The 14,265-nt window shown below is 38.7% G+C and overlaps 1 protein-coding gene across 1 annotated transcript in view; it reads right to left on the bottom strand.

Moving 5' to 3' along the window:
- BANK1 (B cell scaffold protein with ankyrin repeats 1) overlaps nt 1-14,265 on the bottom strand; it is a 151,180-nt gene that overhangs the window by 4,183 nt on the left and 132,732 nt on the right. Inside the window, exons 12-16 of the mRNA XM_085325634.1 lie at nt 9,007-9,075; nt 7,363-7,547; nt 6,192-6,255; nt 4,100-4,170; nt 732-781 (exon numbers count right to left, since the gene is read on the bottom strand). Coding sequence (XP_085181760.1) covers nt 737-781; nt 4,100-4,170; nt 6,192-6,255; nt 7,363-7,547; nt 9,007-9,075 — 434 coding nt within the window. The 3' untranslated portion in view covers nt 732-736. The remainder of the gene's footprint in view (nt 1-731; nt 782-4,099; nt 4,171-6,191; nt 6,256-7,362; nt 7,548-9,006; nt 9,076-14,265) is intronic.

Genomic DNA, 14,265 nt, shown 5'->3' with positions numbered 1-14,265 from the left:
AGACAAGGGATGCTGTAAAACAGATTTATTTGCTTCTACCTAGTAGCAGCAAGCTTAATGATTACATTTCACTGAAAGGTAGACTTAAATACTTTTTAAAATGCTATGAGAAATACAGGAGAACACACAGGTAGTAAATAGTAATAAAACAAACTACTAAAGATCTTGTTAAATGTCCAAAAGTAAAAAGGTCACAATGACTAACAGAATCATCAGAAGATTCTGCTTTTCTTGGAGACAGTACCATCACCCGCAATATTTCTAGCACTTAAAGGACCATTGGTCTCGGTTAATGTTTGCACCTATACCTTTCAATTTTATTTCAATATACAGTATATCTAATGTGTGAGTTTGGTATGTAAGACTGTAAGTGCCTTCAGTTGCRTAAGTTTAATTAGTTGTAATGACTAATGGGAACCTTATTCAACTGTGCCTCAAGTCAGTTGAGTTTCAAATGACATGCAAATCTGCCCCTACAGGAATAAGAACAGATTGAAACCTGACCCCCCCCCCCCCACAAAAAAAAAGACAGACAGATAGATAGATAAATATATATCTATATAAATGGAATGCATGAGTTATGTTTATCTTGTGAAATGAGACCTCTGATAGACTTGAGGTACACTTGTGTTCTATTGTTAAGAGAAGGCACTCTGATGGAAAGCACTCTCACAAGCATGAGATTCCACGACAAATAATGTCTCTCTGTGCCTTTGTATACATGCTCTTACCTTTGTTAATTAGGCATCTGTTCCTTGTCTACTGGGTTTCTAGTTGGAGACTGGAAAGAAGTAGATGGAATTACTACACAGTCACGTATATATCAATGATAAACAAGGACAATAAGGAATGCTTTTCAAAGTTGAGTAATTCACAAAATACATACCCAGGGTGAGTCGCCTTTAATGTGTCTTCCTTCAAATGTGAATACAGCACATGTCCCTGAGAGCAGGGTTGCAACAGAATATCCACCGCAGCGTTGTGTTAGAGAATGGCATGAGGTGGATTTTGTATAAATGGAGCTTAGTTTTAACAGCATATTAGTCCTCTCTTGCTGGTGCGAGGATGTGCATTTGTGAGGATGAAGCAAATTAGGAGGAAATACATGGAATATTTCGTTGTCTTTGAGTTCCTCAAGCAAGAGTTTGGCAATGGGCTGGCCTCATGAAGGCCAGATATTGTAACAAATAGGAAGGAAACTGACTGATGTTTTTTGGTGTTTTTTTTTTCCCTCATTTTTTAAATGTCAGCCTGATGTGAACCTATAAAATACTTAAGAAACTGAAAATAAGGTTAAATAGCCTAAAAGATGTAACATTAAAATTCTAAGGGCCACTGTCTTCAACAAGCAACAAAAATRTATTTTCAGTCCTGATTGAAATGCCTACTGTTTAGGTCATGAAGAAAAAAAGCTGTTTATGACTTCAGTGGTATTCAACTTCATCACTTTCCAGTGGCACATACATATGCTTGATGATGCTGCATTTCTTSACCCTGCCTAACAGGACTGAGTAAAGAAGTTTGAGTTCCTATGAATATAAATATCAAAATCAGGRTCTGTGTTCATCTTCCTACTGGTCTCTCAGAGACAACAGAAACTGGTAAACAATCAATCTCAAAATTAAAAGCTGTTTTTCAGTGTTCAGGGAAATCTCTACTTGGATGATGCTTGCAAGCTGCAGTGGCATCAACCGATGAATAAGCAATCTGCTAGCAACTTGGAATAAAAGCAAGGTGCTGATGACAGTTGAGGACTGAAGCCAGCTATTTGGGACAGTGATCCTAATCAATAAACTGGCAGTTKGTGAAAGTTGCTTTGTATTCTTTTGAGTATTTTTTTGGATGGAGCTAAGGAAGAGATTTGGTCTTTGGCAGCTGGTTGAACAAACTTAATTAAACTAAATCTGCTTTATTGTCATAGGCTTCTCCACAACTAGAGACCAAAATTTGGAAGAATTATTTCTGTCAAGGCTGCCTATACTGCAGTGGATGGCCTGGCTGGAAAAAGTGCCTTAGAGTAGTGAGTCAGTATTAAAGAGTCCACTGCAATAGATCGTTCTTGCAYGTGAACACCACTTTCAGAGGCACAAAGAAACCAGTAATGACTAAACTTGTACATACCTACTGGTTATCAGCTGATAGCTATTAAATAAATGGTTTCAGTTCCCCATGAAAACTCACCAGAAAAAGCCCTTTTTCACAGCAGGCCACCTACCTTGCCAGTCTCACCACAGATCCCCAAGAAGGAGCAGATGCAAAGACTTATTTTGCCAATTTGCTCCAAAGGTGTATTTATCACTGGAGGACGACTAAGAGTTCCCAAGACCCACCTTCACTTACAGCTATTATGTAACTGCTGACAAATCTGAAAAAGATTAGGCCTAACACTTGCTTAATACAGTATTAGTCTGCCAAAGTCCATCTGAGTTGGTCTTCTGTGACCCTCATCTTGCTCATTACTTGCAATGAAGCAGCACCACTGGTGGGTCTAGTCTTGCTGCTACGCTGAGTAAGAAACAGAGCATCAGTTACTCCCAGTTTTGAGGCGTCTGACACTATGCAAACTGTATCCCTGAAACAGGACCAAGGCCCAGGTGCTACAAAGATCAGCTACAAGGAGATAACCAACTGCAGGCAATTCAAGCTGCCTTATGTAGTTTCTGCAATTTTACACTTATTTTTAGACCATGGATGACTAAATCTGTGGGATGTAACACATAAGGCACCATAACTAACTGCGATAAAGGCCGAATTTTTAAAATGCTTAGTCCTATTCTCAGAAGCAACTAAGTGAGATTCACATAGGTATTAAAACGTTTAAAGATGCAGACAGGCATCTAATAGTTTTTTTTTTTTTTTTAAGTGTTGAGATGCTAGAAAGTATGGATGCATGTGAAAGCCCACTGTCCCTAAGACTTTACAAGAAACTTGCCTAGTCACGCTTAAATAAATTTTGTCTAAGCAAGGTGCAACCAGTAGTTCTGCTAGTGGCCGTGCACAAACCTATGCGAGCCTTGAGCCTTACCTCATGCTTAAGGATACAGGTGAGAAATTGGGTACCACGGAGTAAGCTGAAGTGTAACCATTTGTATGCGTGTCCCGCCCTGGCGGGACACCGCAGCAGCAGGTGTCTGCCTCGCTGTGAGAGCACAGACTGCCTTCTGGCTGTCCTGTCCGGAAATCTGTTTTGCAGAGGAGACCTCCAGCTGAGGACTTCAGATGCTAGAGATGCATCTAGTCAGTCCAACTTCAATCCTTTTGTTCTTTCCGGACTTCTTGCAAGTTAGCACCATTGCAGTTTCAGAAAAGATGCCAACAAAACCTTAATTACCCTAAARAGTCTGAGCCAGTCACATTTGAAAATTAAGCTTTGGTCCCCAAATAAGGTCTGTATTTCCATGAAACKTTACCAGATTTTTTTCTGTTCTGCTGGCTGACTTCCTTTAATGTCTTACCTTTTTTTCCTGAGAAGAAAAGCATTGGKGTCTACGGATAAGGCCACAGGTATATTCTGTAGTAATGATATTCAAAGTATTGTCTGTGTCTGTACTTTCTGCAACRTTCTACACACCTAGTCCTTTTTCATTTTTCTTAAAATAGGTTTTTGTAGATACTTTACTTCAGAGATTTCTTTTTGCCTTGCAAGTGTAGATTTTTCTTTCTTTTTCTTTTTTYGGTTATTCTGTCCTATATTAAACGGTCACAAAATGAGATGTGAACTTCAAGATAGTATCAAATGTTATAATGGAAAACTGAACTGAGTGCTACTCTCATTAATAACTTTCATTACAGTRGAAGCAAGATCTAACTTATCAGGAAAGTAAAAATCATGTTCCTTACTCACTATAGTATATATTTTCTTTCCTGATTAAAACGAAATTACTTTTCTAACAGGCTTCCGATGTGATCTCTTTGAATCCTAAGTGAAGACTTTGAAGAGGATCCCTGAAAAAGGATATCCAGAACTTAACTTCAACAGTGGAAACCTAGAGAGAGAGGCCTATCTTTTCAAAGGTATGGCTTGTGAGTCTGTTTACAGATGTAAAAGAACTCAAACTCATTTTAAACAAATCTGAGAATTGCCAACATTCATACGTACTGTTTTATTAAATGGCGTATAGTATAACAGGTCTCTGAAATGAAGGCTCTCTGGTGTGCTTTCCTTATGAACTACAGAAAGAAGAAAAAAATGCATTTGTCACTTTTGCTTCAGGAAGTTTGTTTGTTTATGTCTGGACTTAGGTGTTGCTCTTCTGAGGTCCTGTTTACTCTTGCCATTAATGTACCTCCATCCCCAGCAGAAGTTTTATCTTTTAAAAGTTCTTATTTTCAATTATTTAGATCTTTGGTAATGAGCGCACACTGTTACGTAGGATAGGGGCCTCCATTATGATTCTTCTCATTGGATTTCTATAATACAAAGCATATGATTTAAATGCTTCATGAAATACATAACAAAGGGTGGAGAGGTTGGTATCAGCAGGGGAGAGCGTGATCATTATCTGAGTTACTGGAGAATACAAATCCTTACTGTTTCACAAAATTTAATATTCTCTTGTTGATACTACATTTCTGTTGACCTGGCTGGTAAGATTCATTAACTAAGCTCTGGAGATAGAGGAGCGCTACGGAGACAGGACTGATGTGGTCTTAGGGAAAAACCCTACAGACAAATCCTACAGCAGGATTCTTGCTTTCCAAGGATCACGCTCGTGTCATCACAAGCTCTGCCTTGCCTATAGCAAACCGACCCTCCGGAGCACACGCCGGGCAGGGCAGGGCAGGGTCTCAGCCTGCCCGCATGCTCAGGATGCTGCACCTCTGCCAGCTACAGAGGACTGTAAGGCTCAAATACAAATAAACTAGAATTCCTCTAAAAGGAAGSACTCAGTGGTGACAACTGCATTTCTGCACAGGACTTGGTCATAGGGGCATGTGGGGAGGGGTGGAGGAGGCAAGACAAAAGCACTTAAACCCACCAACTAACCACCAGCTTTTAACACTTAACTTCTGCGAGATGTTCCATGGTGAGTTTGCCCATTGGAAGGGGCTGGAGAATCCGCTGTTGAAAATATTATTTCTATCACTTTCTTACCTTACAGAGAGGCACACGCTTGCTTTTTAAATGTATTTTAAAAAGAACATATGTATTTCTCCTTTAATAGTCAGTTTTGTTCCAAAACTGCTGGAGTCTAAATTGTGTGTGTTTGGATGTTAAGTCGAATGTTAAAACCAAACCTTAGAACAACTGCCCTTATGGCTATCAAAAATAGTTTAAAGGGTATTACTATTTAATTGTAATGGTATGTAAAGGTATTAGTCTTTAGGTATGGCTTTTATCTGGTAATTCAGTCATTGATAGAGCTAAAAGATATTCTTAAAAAACTCAGTAAAGAGCTACTGACTGAATGTTACATAAATGTAGGTCTGCACAAATGCAACACTGTCTAATGGAATAACAGAAGCAGTACTATGGACTATTTTTCTCTCTTACGGCAAGGAAATAACTTAGGTGATAAATATAAATAGTGATGGTACAAAGTCCAATGTGAAAAAGAAATACCGTATTTCACTTCTAAGAACCTGCACATACTGATGTTTACAGAAATCTTGGGTCCAAAGTCCAGACCGTCTAACACAATGTTTTCATAATAACAAGAGAAAACCATTTATAAGAAATACAGGTGACTTACTTATATTGATGAATGCATTCAATCCCAAAGGGGAAAAAGCATCTTAAGTGACTAATCATGCAGCTTTTATTAATGAATCATGACATGAAACTGCAGTAGCAGTGGAAAGTTTATCAAGGATTTACAAGTGCAAATTGATAGCTGGTTTACAAATAAAATACTGATTTAATTAAATTGTTCTAAATAAATGATTTATTCTAATTATAACACAGCAATAGGAAACAGCAACTATAGAAAGACAGTAAATGTTCTGCCCCCAAGAACTCTGTGAGCTCATCTTTTGGGATGAAATCTTGACCCTACTAAAGGCCTGATTTTTACACACACGCACACACACATTCACTCATTCACTCACATGCGGTAAGATACAGAAAATGCTCATTACAAATGCAGTTCCTGATCCAAAAATCTGCTTATACTCTGCAACARGCTGTTGCAGTATCTTTATTTACAGCTCAAGTTTTCAATATTTTGAAAGGCAAACAAAGTGTAACTTACCATTCAGGTTTTCCTTTTCTAGTCTGTTTCCAACGTTGTTTTCTCTAACATGACGCACTTTTTCCTTTAAGTTAAAAAGCAATACTGAAGGCTTACTGTAGAAATAATAAATAAATAAATACCAAATGCTGATTCTTTAACATTCTGAATGCCAAGCTTCTCTATCCAGGAAAACCAATTAAAAAGACTTATTTTTTATTAAAAAGATTTTTTTGATATCTTAAAAAGTATTGAAAAAATATACTGCTTTACAAATAGACTCTATTTTTAGCATTTATTCCTAAGAAGCCTTGTGGAGTTTTTTCCTATCAGTAAGTTATGTTGATTCTGGAATTAGGACTACAGAGACACTTACTTACACTGAGACGGATTTGGGGGCTTTTCTCTTTGTGGGAGAAAACCACTGAGTTTTAGAGATCTTCATATTTTCACTTTGGACAAGTGATTCTTAAAATCCCAGTGAAGACTAAACTACTGCCATGATAGCATGAAGTAAATTAATTAAGTTCATAATGGGGGTAACAGTGAAAGACTTTTCTACGGTATAAAACTAAAGAAAAAAGTCACAAATACAGTTGAGGATATAAATAACCACTAGAAAGTGACTTTTTTTTTCCTTAAGCAGTGAAAACAGGCCCTGTAAATCCTCCTTCAAACACAGACATCTTCAAGTTAGCCAAGAAAAACAACAGATAGGCCTAAATCATAATATAGTCAATATATATTAACAATGTAAGTTTGAAGTAGTTATGTTTCCATTAGCTGGAAACGTTCAATAGCATGTTCAGTTTGCTCAGCTACAGAAGGTTTGTGGCTTCACAAAACATGCACAAACCTAAACAGTTTAGAACAAAAGTCTTAGCAGATCAACATGTTTACCTCAAGATTTTAACCAAATGCACCAGCACATGAAATTGGGCTAAATAAATTCAGGAAGATTCTCAGAAATTCAGATAACAATGTAAACCTAACTCCAGTGGAAAGAGGTTCCTAGAAGGCTCGGTACCATAAGCAGCAAGTTTGCCAGGAGCTGATAGGCACGGAAACCACGGTGGTATAAATCATGACACCTATTTGAGGCCTCACATACAGGGGTCAAAATGCAAGAGTGAGTTTTTGGAACCTCTGATCAAGGTTTGCATCAAGAAACATTAAACATGCAATCTCATACCTGCGGAGCAGACTGCAATCTGCTTTTTTCATTCTGCCATTGTTTAAATTTTTCAAGTGCTTCATCCACAGAAATTGCCCCCTTTTTCACCTGTTCCTGCAAATGGATCAGATCTTCTTGTTCAGCTGGGATGGTGTGTTTCAAAGTGCTGTAAGTCACCATGTCAGTGTGGCCTCTGTATGCTGCTATGAAAGGGAAACAGATAAAGGCAGAAAACATTAAGTCGTTTCATTTCTTTTTCTTTATGATGCAAGTACTTTTTTCAAAAAAGGCAAGCAGTAATTTTTATGAACCAATTTTAATTAAAATAGATCATCTTTAAGAATTTTTTGAATAGGAGTAATACAATGAAACAATGAGCTGTCCATCAGCACTCTTTGGCAGCAGAGTAGCTTTTTTTATATAAAAATTTCCTTCTAGCGATAAAGCTATAGTACTGACATCGTAAAGAAAATCCTGGACCTGTTAACACACACATTTTCACAGTGCCTTTTTCCCCCTCCTTATTCTCCAGTTTTCCACATCATGTTTCTCAACAGCTAGGGTTGAAATGTGGTTGGAAGCTATAATGCAGTCTCCTATGATTTTTTTCAGCTATAATAATTAGATACATCGAAGTGACAAGAACATGTCAGAACCTAGCTCTCTTGCAGACTCCCATGTAAGTATATTGTAACCGAAGGGAAATGACAGGGAGATCTGTGGTTGGTGCTCAGAGCTGCCGCAGAGCGTAGCTCCAGGATGCCGAGACTGAAATGGCTGATGCAGAAGACGCGCAGCCATGCAACAGGCCTTTCCCAGCTCGTGTATGAGGTGCAAGCGACGGTACATAAAGCACCGGTTTCAGGCTGTATGGAGAATGCAGATAGGTTCACCCTAAGACTTCGAGCCATAGTTATYGATTGGGTTAGTTTCCCTACCAGGCTGGCACAGGGAAGGTGTCTGTATTTTAAGTGAGGAAAGACCGTGCAAAGGGAAATATATTAAGAAAGTGAAAAAAACAGCCACTTGTCCTACATCCTCTTTTGGAGTATATGAAATACTAGCCCACACTAGGCATGAATCTCTACTCCTTTGCATCTCAGCTAATCATTAATATTTTGACAGCAATGAACTAATGCYTTACATTCAACATAATTATTTGGAGATTAGATCAGTTTATGGAAAATTGCTTTTTTTCTTATCAGCAAAAGGATGATGGGTTTTCCTCAGACCCATATAGTGTTTTAACTATATATATGCATACACAAACTTTGCAGAAGTAGCAATTTTTTGACATGTTATATCTCAAATGCCATCTGGACTGCCACTAGTAATTCATTTTAAACAGATTTCAGGGCATCCAGGATTTGCTGGAATTAGTGCACAGCTCAGCCACCCAGTAGTTCCTTTTCTTGATTTTAATTAGAGTGGAGAAAGCAAACTGAAAAGCATATAATATCTCTAAGTCTACAAATCTTCTGCAAAAGACTAATTTTTATCTTTTTCTTATAGCTGTGCTCTTAATGCTGCAATAGCATTATTGATATAAATCATATACAAAAAAACAGGTGCTAAATCAGTCAAAATCAAGTTGCAGCAAAACTCTACTAGTTCTACTGAAAAGTATCATAGCACTTAAAAGAGCTATATTAAATACTGTACCTTGTTTCCTGACATCGCAGCACACTTTGTTGTGGTCACTGGGCGTTCTAGTGGCCTTTTGCTGAAACACTACAACAAAATTAAGAATATAAGGAAGTTGGTGAAAATGGCGGTAGAAAATGTCACACATTCTGAAAGAAGAAAGGATTCTCTTGAAAACAGGCTCAAAGAAATTTATTCAAKCTTAGGAGCACTTTTCAACCCACTTGTCAGTCTAATGTTAATTACTTGAAAAATTGCTCTGTTGTGCAGAAAGGTAGGATTACTGGTATTACAGATACTATGACAAGAAGMTTTGAAGAAAATAAAATAGACTTATCACATTAACATATTACTTGTTTAGAAAAAAACAGCTAGGCCTCTGAATTCTTCACATGGTACAGACACCTACTGTACCCTCTATCTTATTTTACTGGGGAAGCTAAGGCAGAAAAAGGAATTAAGAAGGGTACCAAGATCAGCAGACCCCGAGGACTGCTCTGTCAGCCCGCCGCTGCCCTTGCCACCACATCTGCTGCTGCCGGGAGCTGCCCAGAGCGCAGCCAGCTTGGCCGTGCCCCGAAGTGCTGCAATCAAACTTTTGCAGGCAGCATACATAAAACCCACAACACAGAAACTGCTTGGTTTCTGACTTAACTGCTGGCATATGATTTTTCCCCTCCCAGGCCTCAGTTCTGACTTTAGCTGAAAACCGATAATCGAAGCTAATTCCTCCCAGTGAAGTAATCTCACTGACATCACTGCAATGCAGCAAATGCGCCAGCTTAATGGAGCAAACACTTGCTTTGAGCCCAAGGCCCAGCAGAGCGAAGCTGTGCSTAAGCCGCAGGGCAGGCACGTGCCGCACCCTGCCCTGGGGTTCTTGCTCATGCAGCCCAGAGAGACCTGGCGGACTTTGGTTTCTGCCTGGACTACCTGCTAAGGCTGCCTTACATGATGCATCGATTTCTATCAGGGAAACTTGGGAAACAGAGAATCAAGTCTGCTCTGACATTTGAACTCTCTGCACCTGCTGCGTCTATGAGCCAGGAAGGAACAACTCCTAGGGTTGTATTTTCTACCCTGCAGAATGAAGTCTTCATGTGTAGTCCTGAGCAGGCTAGTATGAAAGGTGAGGATGAATGAAAACACCCAGGGACCTGATGCTGCTTAAAATGTTATCAGATGGGTTAAACAGATAGAGCAAAAGAACTATACAGACAGCACAATCTGTCCAAGTTTTGTCCCTATCTTCAGCTGAATGCTGATGATTGATAGATTTTTTTTTTTAACTTTTGTAATACTCCCCTCTAATTCCCACAGAATCTTGCTAAATACTCTTGCAGTATTTTAATCGGTACTTGAAATAGTTTCCTCTTTCTTAAAGTAACCAGAACACAGAGGTAATGCAAGCAGCCTGAATTTTACTGCATAAGGAGGAGGAGGGATACMCTCAACCATGTCTCTGCTTTGAAAGTACTTTAATTGATAGGCTTTGAAATTTCTGCTGAGTTTTGCAATGTTGGAGTAATCAGAAATGGAATTACTCTTCCAGTTGTTCAAAGTAAAATTGTTAAAACCACTTTAAGTGCTGCATCTTGCTGAAATCATTTCAGCTGGCAGCAAATATTCACTGTGGATGAGRTAAATGAAGAAAAATTATTCCTGTTTCTGGAATGCCTGGAACGACGCATGTGCACACTGCTGTACGACTGCCACAGGTTTAGAAATGATGCAAGTAATTTACTCCTTCATTTCCACATTCTAATTATGTATCTACTGCTAGAATGACAGACTTGGGTCATTTTGCACAAGATAATATTGTTCCTTCTCAGGTGTGGAAGATAAAGTGAAAATTGCTTCAGTAAAGCAATATTGAAATAGCATTTCTTTTTAAAAATTGCAAAGTACTGTGGTCCTTCCACTAAGGAAAAAGTTGTCTATTTCCACAGCCTCTTTGCTATAGCTAATCTGATTAAAAAGTTGCAGTACTTCTATTACACTTTTTTATTTAACAGGTACTTTCAATAGTATCTGTATGATCCRAAAGAGAGTCCTTTAAAATTTGCGGTCACATTGTGACTGACTAAAGTACCTGTACATGCTTATAGGTCAAAATCTACATATTTAAAGTATATAATTTTATCCATGATGTATCTGCCTTCTTTCTCAATTTCTCAGAATTAGGTGAGGTAGAGAGAACTAATAAGTAATTCTACTTCATCTGCCTGCTGCAGGGCAGAGATGAAGTTCTCTGCATGCCCTACATACATTTTTATGTCTTAGATAGCAAGACTGCTTTTTAGGTATGTAATGTAACCTCAATATTTCTGCAGTAAAGCAAACTCAGAGAGTAAAGAACTACTGCACTATATTCCAGTAGGTCTGAAAACAGAAAACAATATTTTAAAAGTGTGGCAAAACACAAATTTYGTGGAAAATGTACAGAACTGTAGGAAAATCCCTAATGAGAGGGCTGAAAAGTAGAAGGGGGATCCAAGGAATTCTGAATTACCTTTCTTTAGCTCAGTCAAACTTGTTACAGATATGGTTTCAGGCTGCCTGCACATGGAGGTAAACAAGCTATGAGGTTTGAAATGTGGTTAATATTTTCATGCTTATCACTACATATATAAGGACTAGAAACATGATCTCTAAGTTGCCGGTACGTAATTCTGTCCTAAGAGGAACATTCTATACATTTCATGCAACTACAAGAAATGGCAAAGAGCATACAGAGCGACAAAGACAATTTCTAGATTTTAACAATGGCTGCAGGCTGGCAAAAACCAGAAATTTGATTTTTAAAATTAACCGAGCTTCTAACAGAAAGGTGTACTGGTAAGGAATTATAGATGCACTATGATGTATCAAAATTGCTTAGTGACAGATCAGTAAGAGGTGATATAATAAAAAAACAGGCAATCAAACCGTGGAAAAATTTACATTATGAGGGATGACAACTCGTATCAATTAAGATATGGTTTCTAATTTAGCTTTTACTTTAACTGTCTAAACTATGAAGGATGTTTCCTGATTTGTTGTATTAGCAATATTACTTCTAAAAATCAAATAACTGTTTGGCACTATACACCAGAGATTCAAATAAATCTAGATTGATGAACCCATCCCCTGGAGGGAATATGTGAGCTAATCACACCATCAGCATAATACTACCTATTCAACACTTCCAGCAGCAAAAGACCAAAGGGGAAGAGACACAACAAAATCACTGATAAATATCACTAATTTCAATTCACTTTGCTTGGGGAAATTCCAGATGCATTTATTCATCAACTTCATTGAGCTGCTGTCTCAAACAGAATTATCAACTACTATAACAGTTTTATTTGGGAAACACTAAAAATTAAAATCTGATGGATCCAAATCTTTGTAAGAAACATAGGGCTAAGTGATAATGCAAATTAATTAATGAACCAGGGTTTTGCTTATTAACACATCTCCATTCAGCTGCAAATTACAGCAAATTTGTAAGCTTCCGCCATGTTCTTAGTAAATTTTTGCTCCATTCATTTTACAGCTGTCACACAATTAACTGTCACGATTAAGGGAAGAATGGCAAAGGCAGGCTGAACTGCAAGYTGGGATAAGTTGCAGTGAGCGACTCCTATCTTTGCCCACTCCATTTTTTTTCAACATTTAAACATTTCAACCCCTAAACTGTGTGTGCATAGCACTTAGGCAAACAATACTTGCAGGTCCTTTTTTTTGGTAGAGATTAGATTGCAAATTAGATGTAACAGAGCAAGGGATGACATGACAAATACCCAGCAAACGCTAAGGAAAAAATATAGAAGAGTGATGCTTATTATTCAGGAAACAAGAACTCTGCAGATATTTGTGTTTGTATCTTTTTAGATATGTTTTTCTTCTGTCTGTTTTGCTTACTAACGCATGGGGCACTGACAGCAAATGACTAGGCACAGGTCATCAATGCAATATTAACCAGTAAGTTGTGTGTCAGATCATCAAGGCGAATTCTCGAAATTTATGCAGAATATTTCACATATTTAAGATTAAAAAAAATCTAGCATTTCATAACACGAAATCAACTAAGGAAATGGGGCCCTGCAGCCAGTATGGAAATCACTCCTCCGAGGCAACACAGCTGGGCACAGAACCAAAGCGTACTGGCACGTCTCACGACTCCGGAGAAGGAAGCCTGTGCCGCACTGCGCAAGGCAACAAAGTAGCTCAGGAGCCAGAAGCTGTCCCATGGTGGCGGCAGGGACGTTCAAAGGCACTCTTGCTCTCAGAAAGGAACGGGAAGGACGGGCCAGTTTCAACTGTGTCGGTGTGAGAAAACCAGCCGGAACATCTACGCTGGTACAAAGGTCCGATTTGTTTTAAACACGACTTAGGACACCGTTAAGACACTTGTGAGCCCACACAATGGTCATCTCTTTAGAGTAACTTACGTCAATAGTGGGTATTGGACTACACAATACCGACCACACTTCGAAACATCGAACCGCCATACTGTTCCTTGCAGCAGCCCTACACGTGCTCTCTCAATTTTTCAGTTACAGCATCATATACTCTGATCACAACTTATGCAGCCTGTTGTCAGCCTCTACCTTCTATAGGCACATAATTAGTCAGTTGAGATTGAGAAATCCAGTTTTCTCAGATCAAAAGTAAAATGATGTTAAAAAGAATACCAAGGCAATGACAATGTGAAAATACTAATCCAAAAATAAAGAGACTCACCAGCGATTCTCTTCCCAATTTGCAGTCAGATTCTGAGTGTCAAATATGAGCTCAAACGTGTTAGGAGCACAGCAGCCGTGGTCTGAGAGGGCCCTCAGGAGACCTCATGGCGCAGGCCAGGCCCCCAGGCTGAGGCAAGACCGCCAAAGCCACCCTGGAACGCTGCAGTGCCCAAGGAGGCGCCGACGCACCGGAGCGGTCAGGGTAACGTGCCCTTCTGACATGCTGGCAAGGTACTTGCTACACAATGTACCACCGAGAGAGAACTCCCCCACTGCTGCTCCTGCCAGAAGTTCAATGTAGCGGATCTGGAAGCTGGAAGGGCTCTAGCAATATACCAAAGAATATTTGTTCCAGTATGTAGTCTGAACATACTTCTGCAGTTGCATTTTTCGTCAGTAGAGAAAAACAAAAAGGAAAAGACTGTATCTGTTTTTACCAGAAATATACTATTTAGAATAGTTTGCTTTTCAATCAGGCTGCATCCTAAAAATATTTTCTTTTTCTGCATCTTATTCAGCATGTATTTTTAATCTACTCAAAGTAGCA

The sequence above is a fragment of the Rhea americana genome, unplaced genomic scaffold (genome assembly GCF_003343005.1).
Source record: "Rhea americana isolate MKP2758 unplaced genomic scaffold, rheAme1 scaffold_99, whole genome shotgun sequence".
Lineage (NCBI taxonomy): Eukaryota > Metazoa > Chordata > Aves > Rheiformes > Rheidae > Rhea > Rhea americana.
The sequence above is the reverse complement of the archived record's forward strand: the minus strand, read 5'-3'. Positions and strand labels throughout refer to the sequence as shown.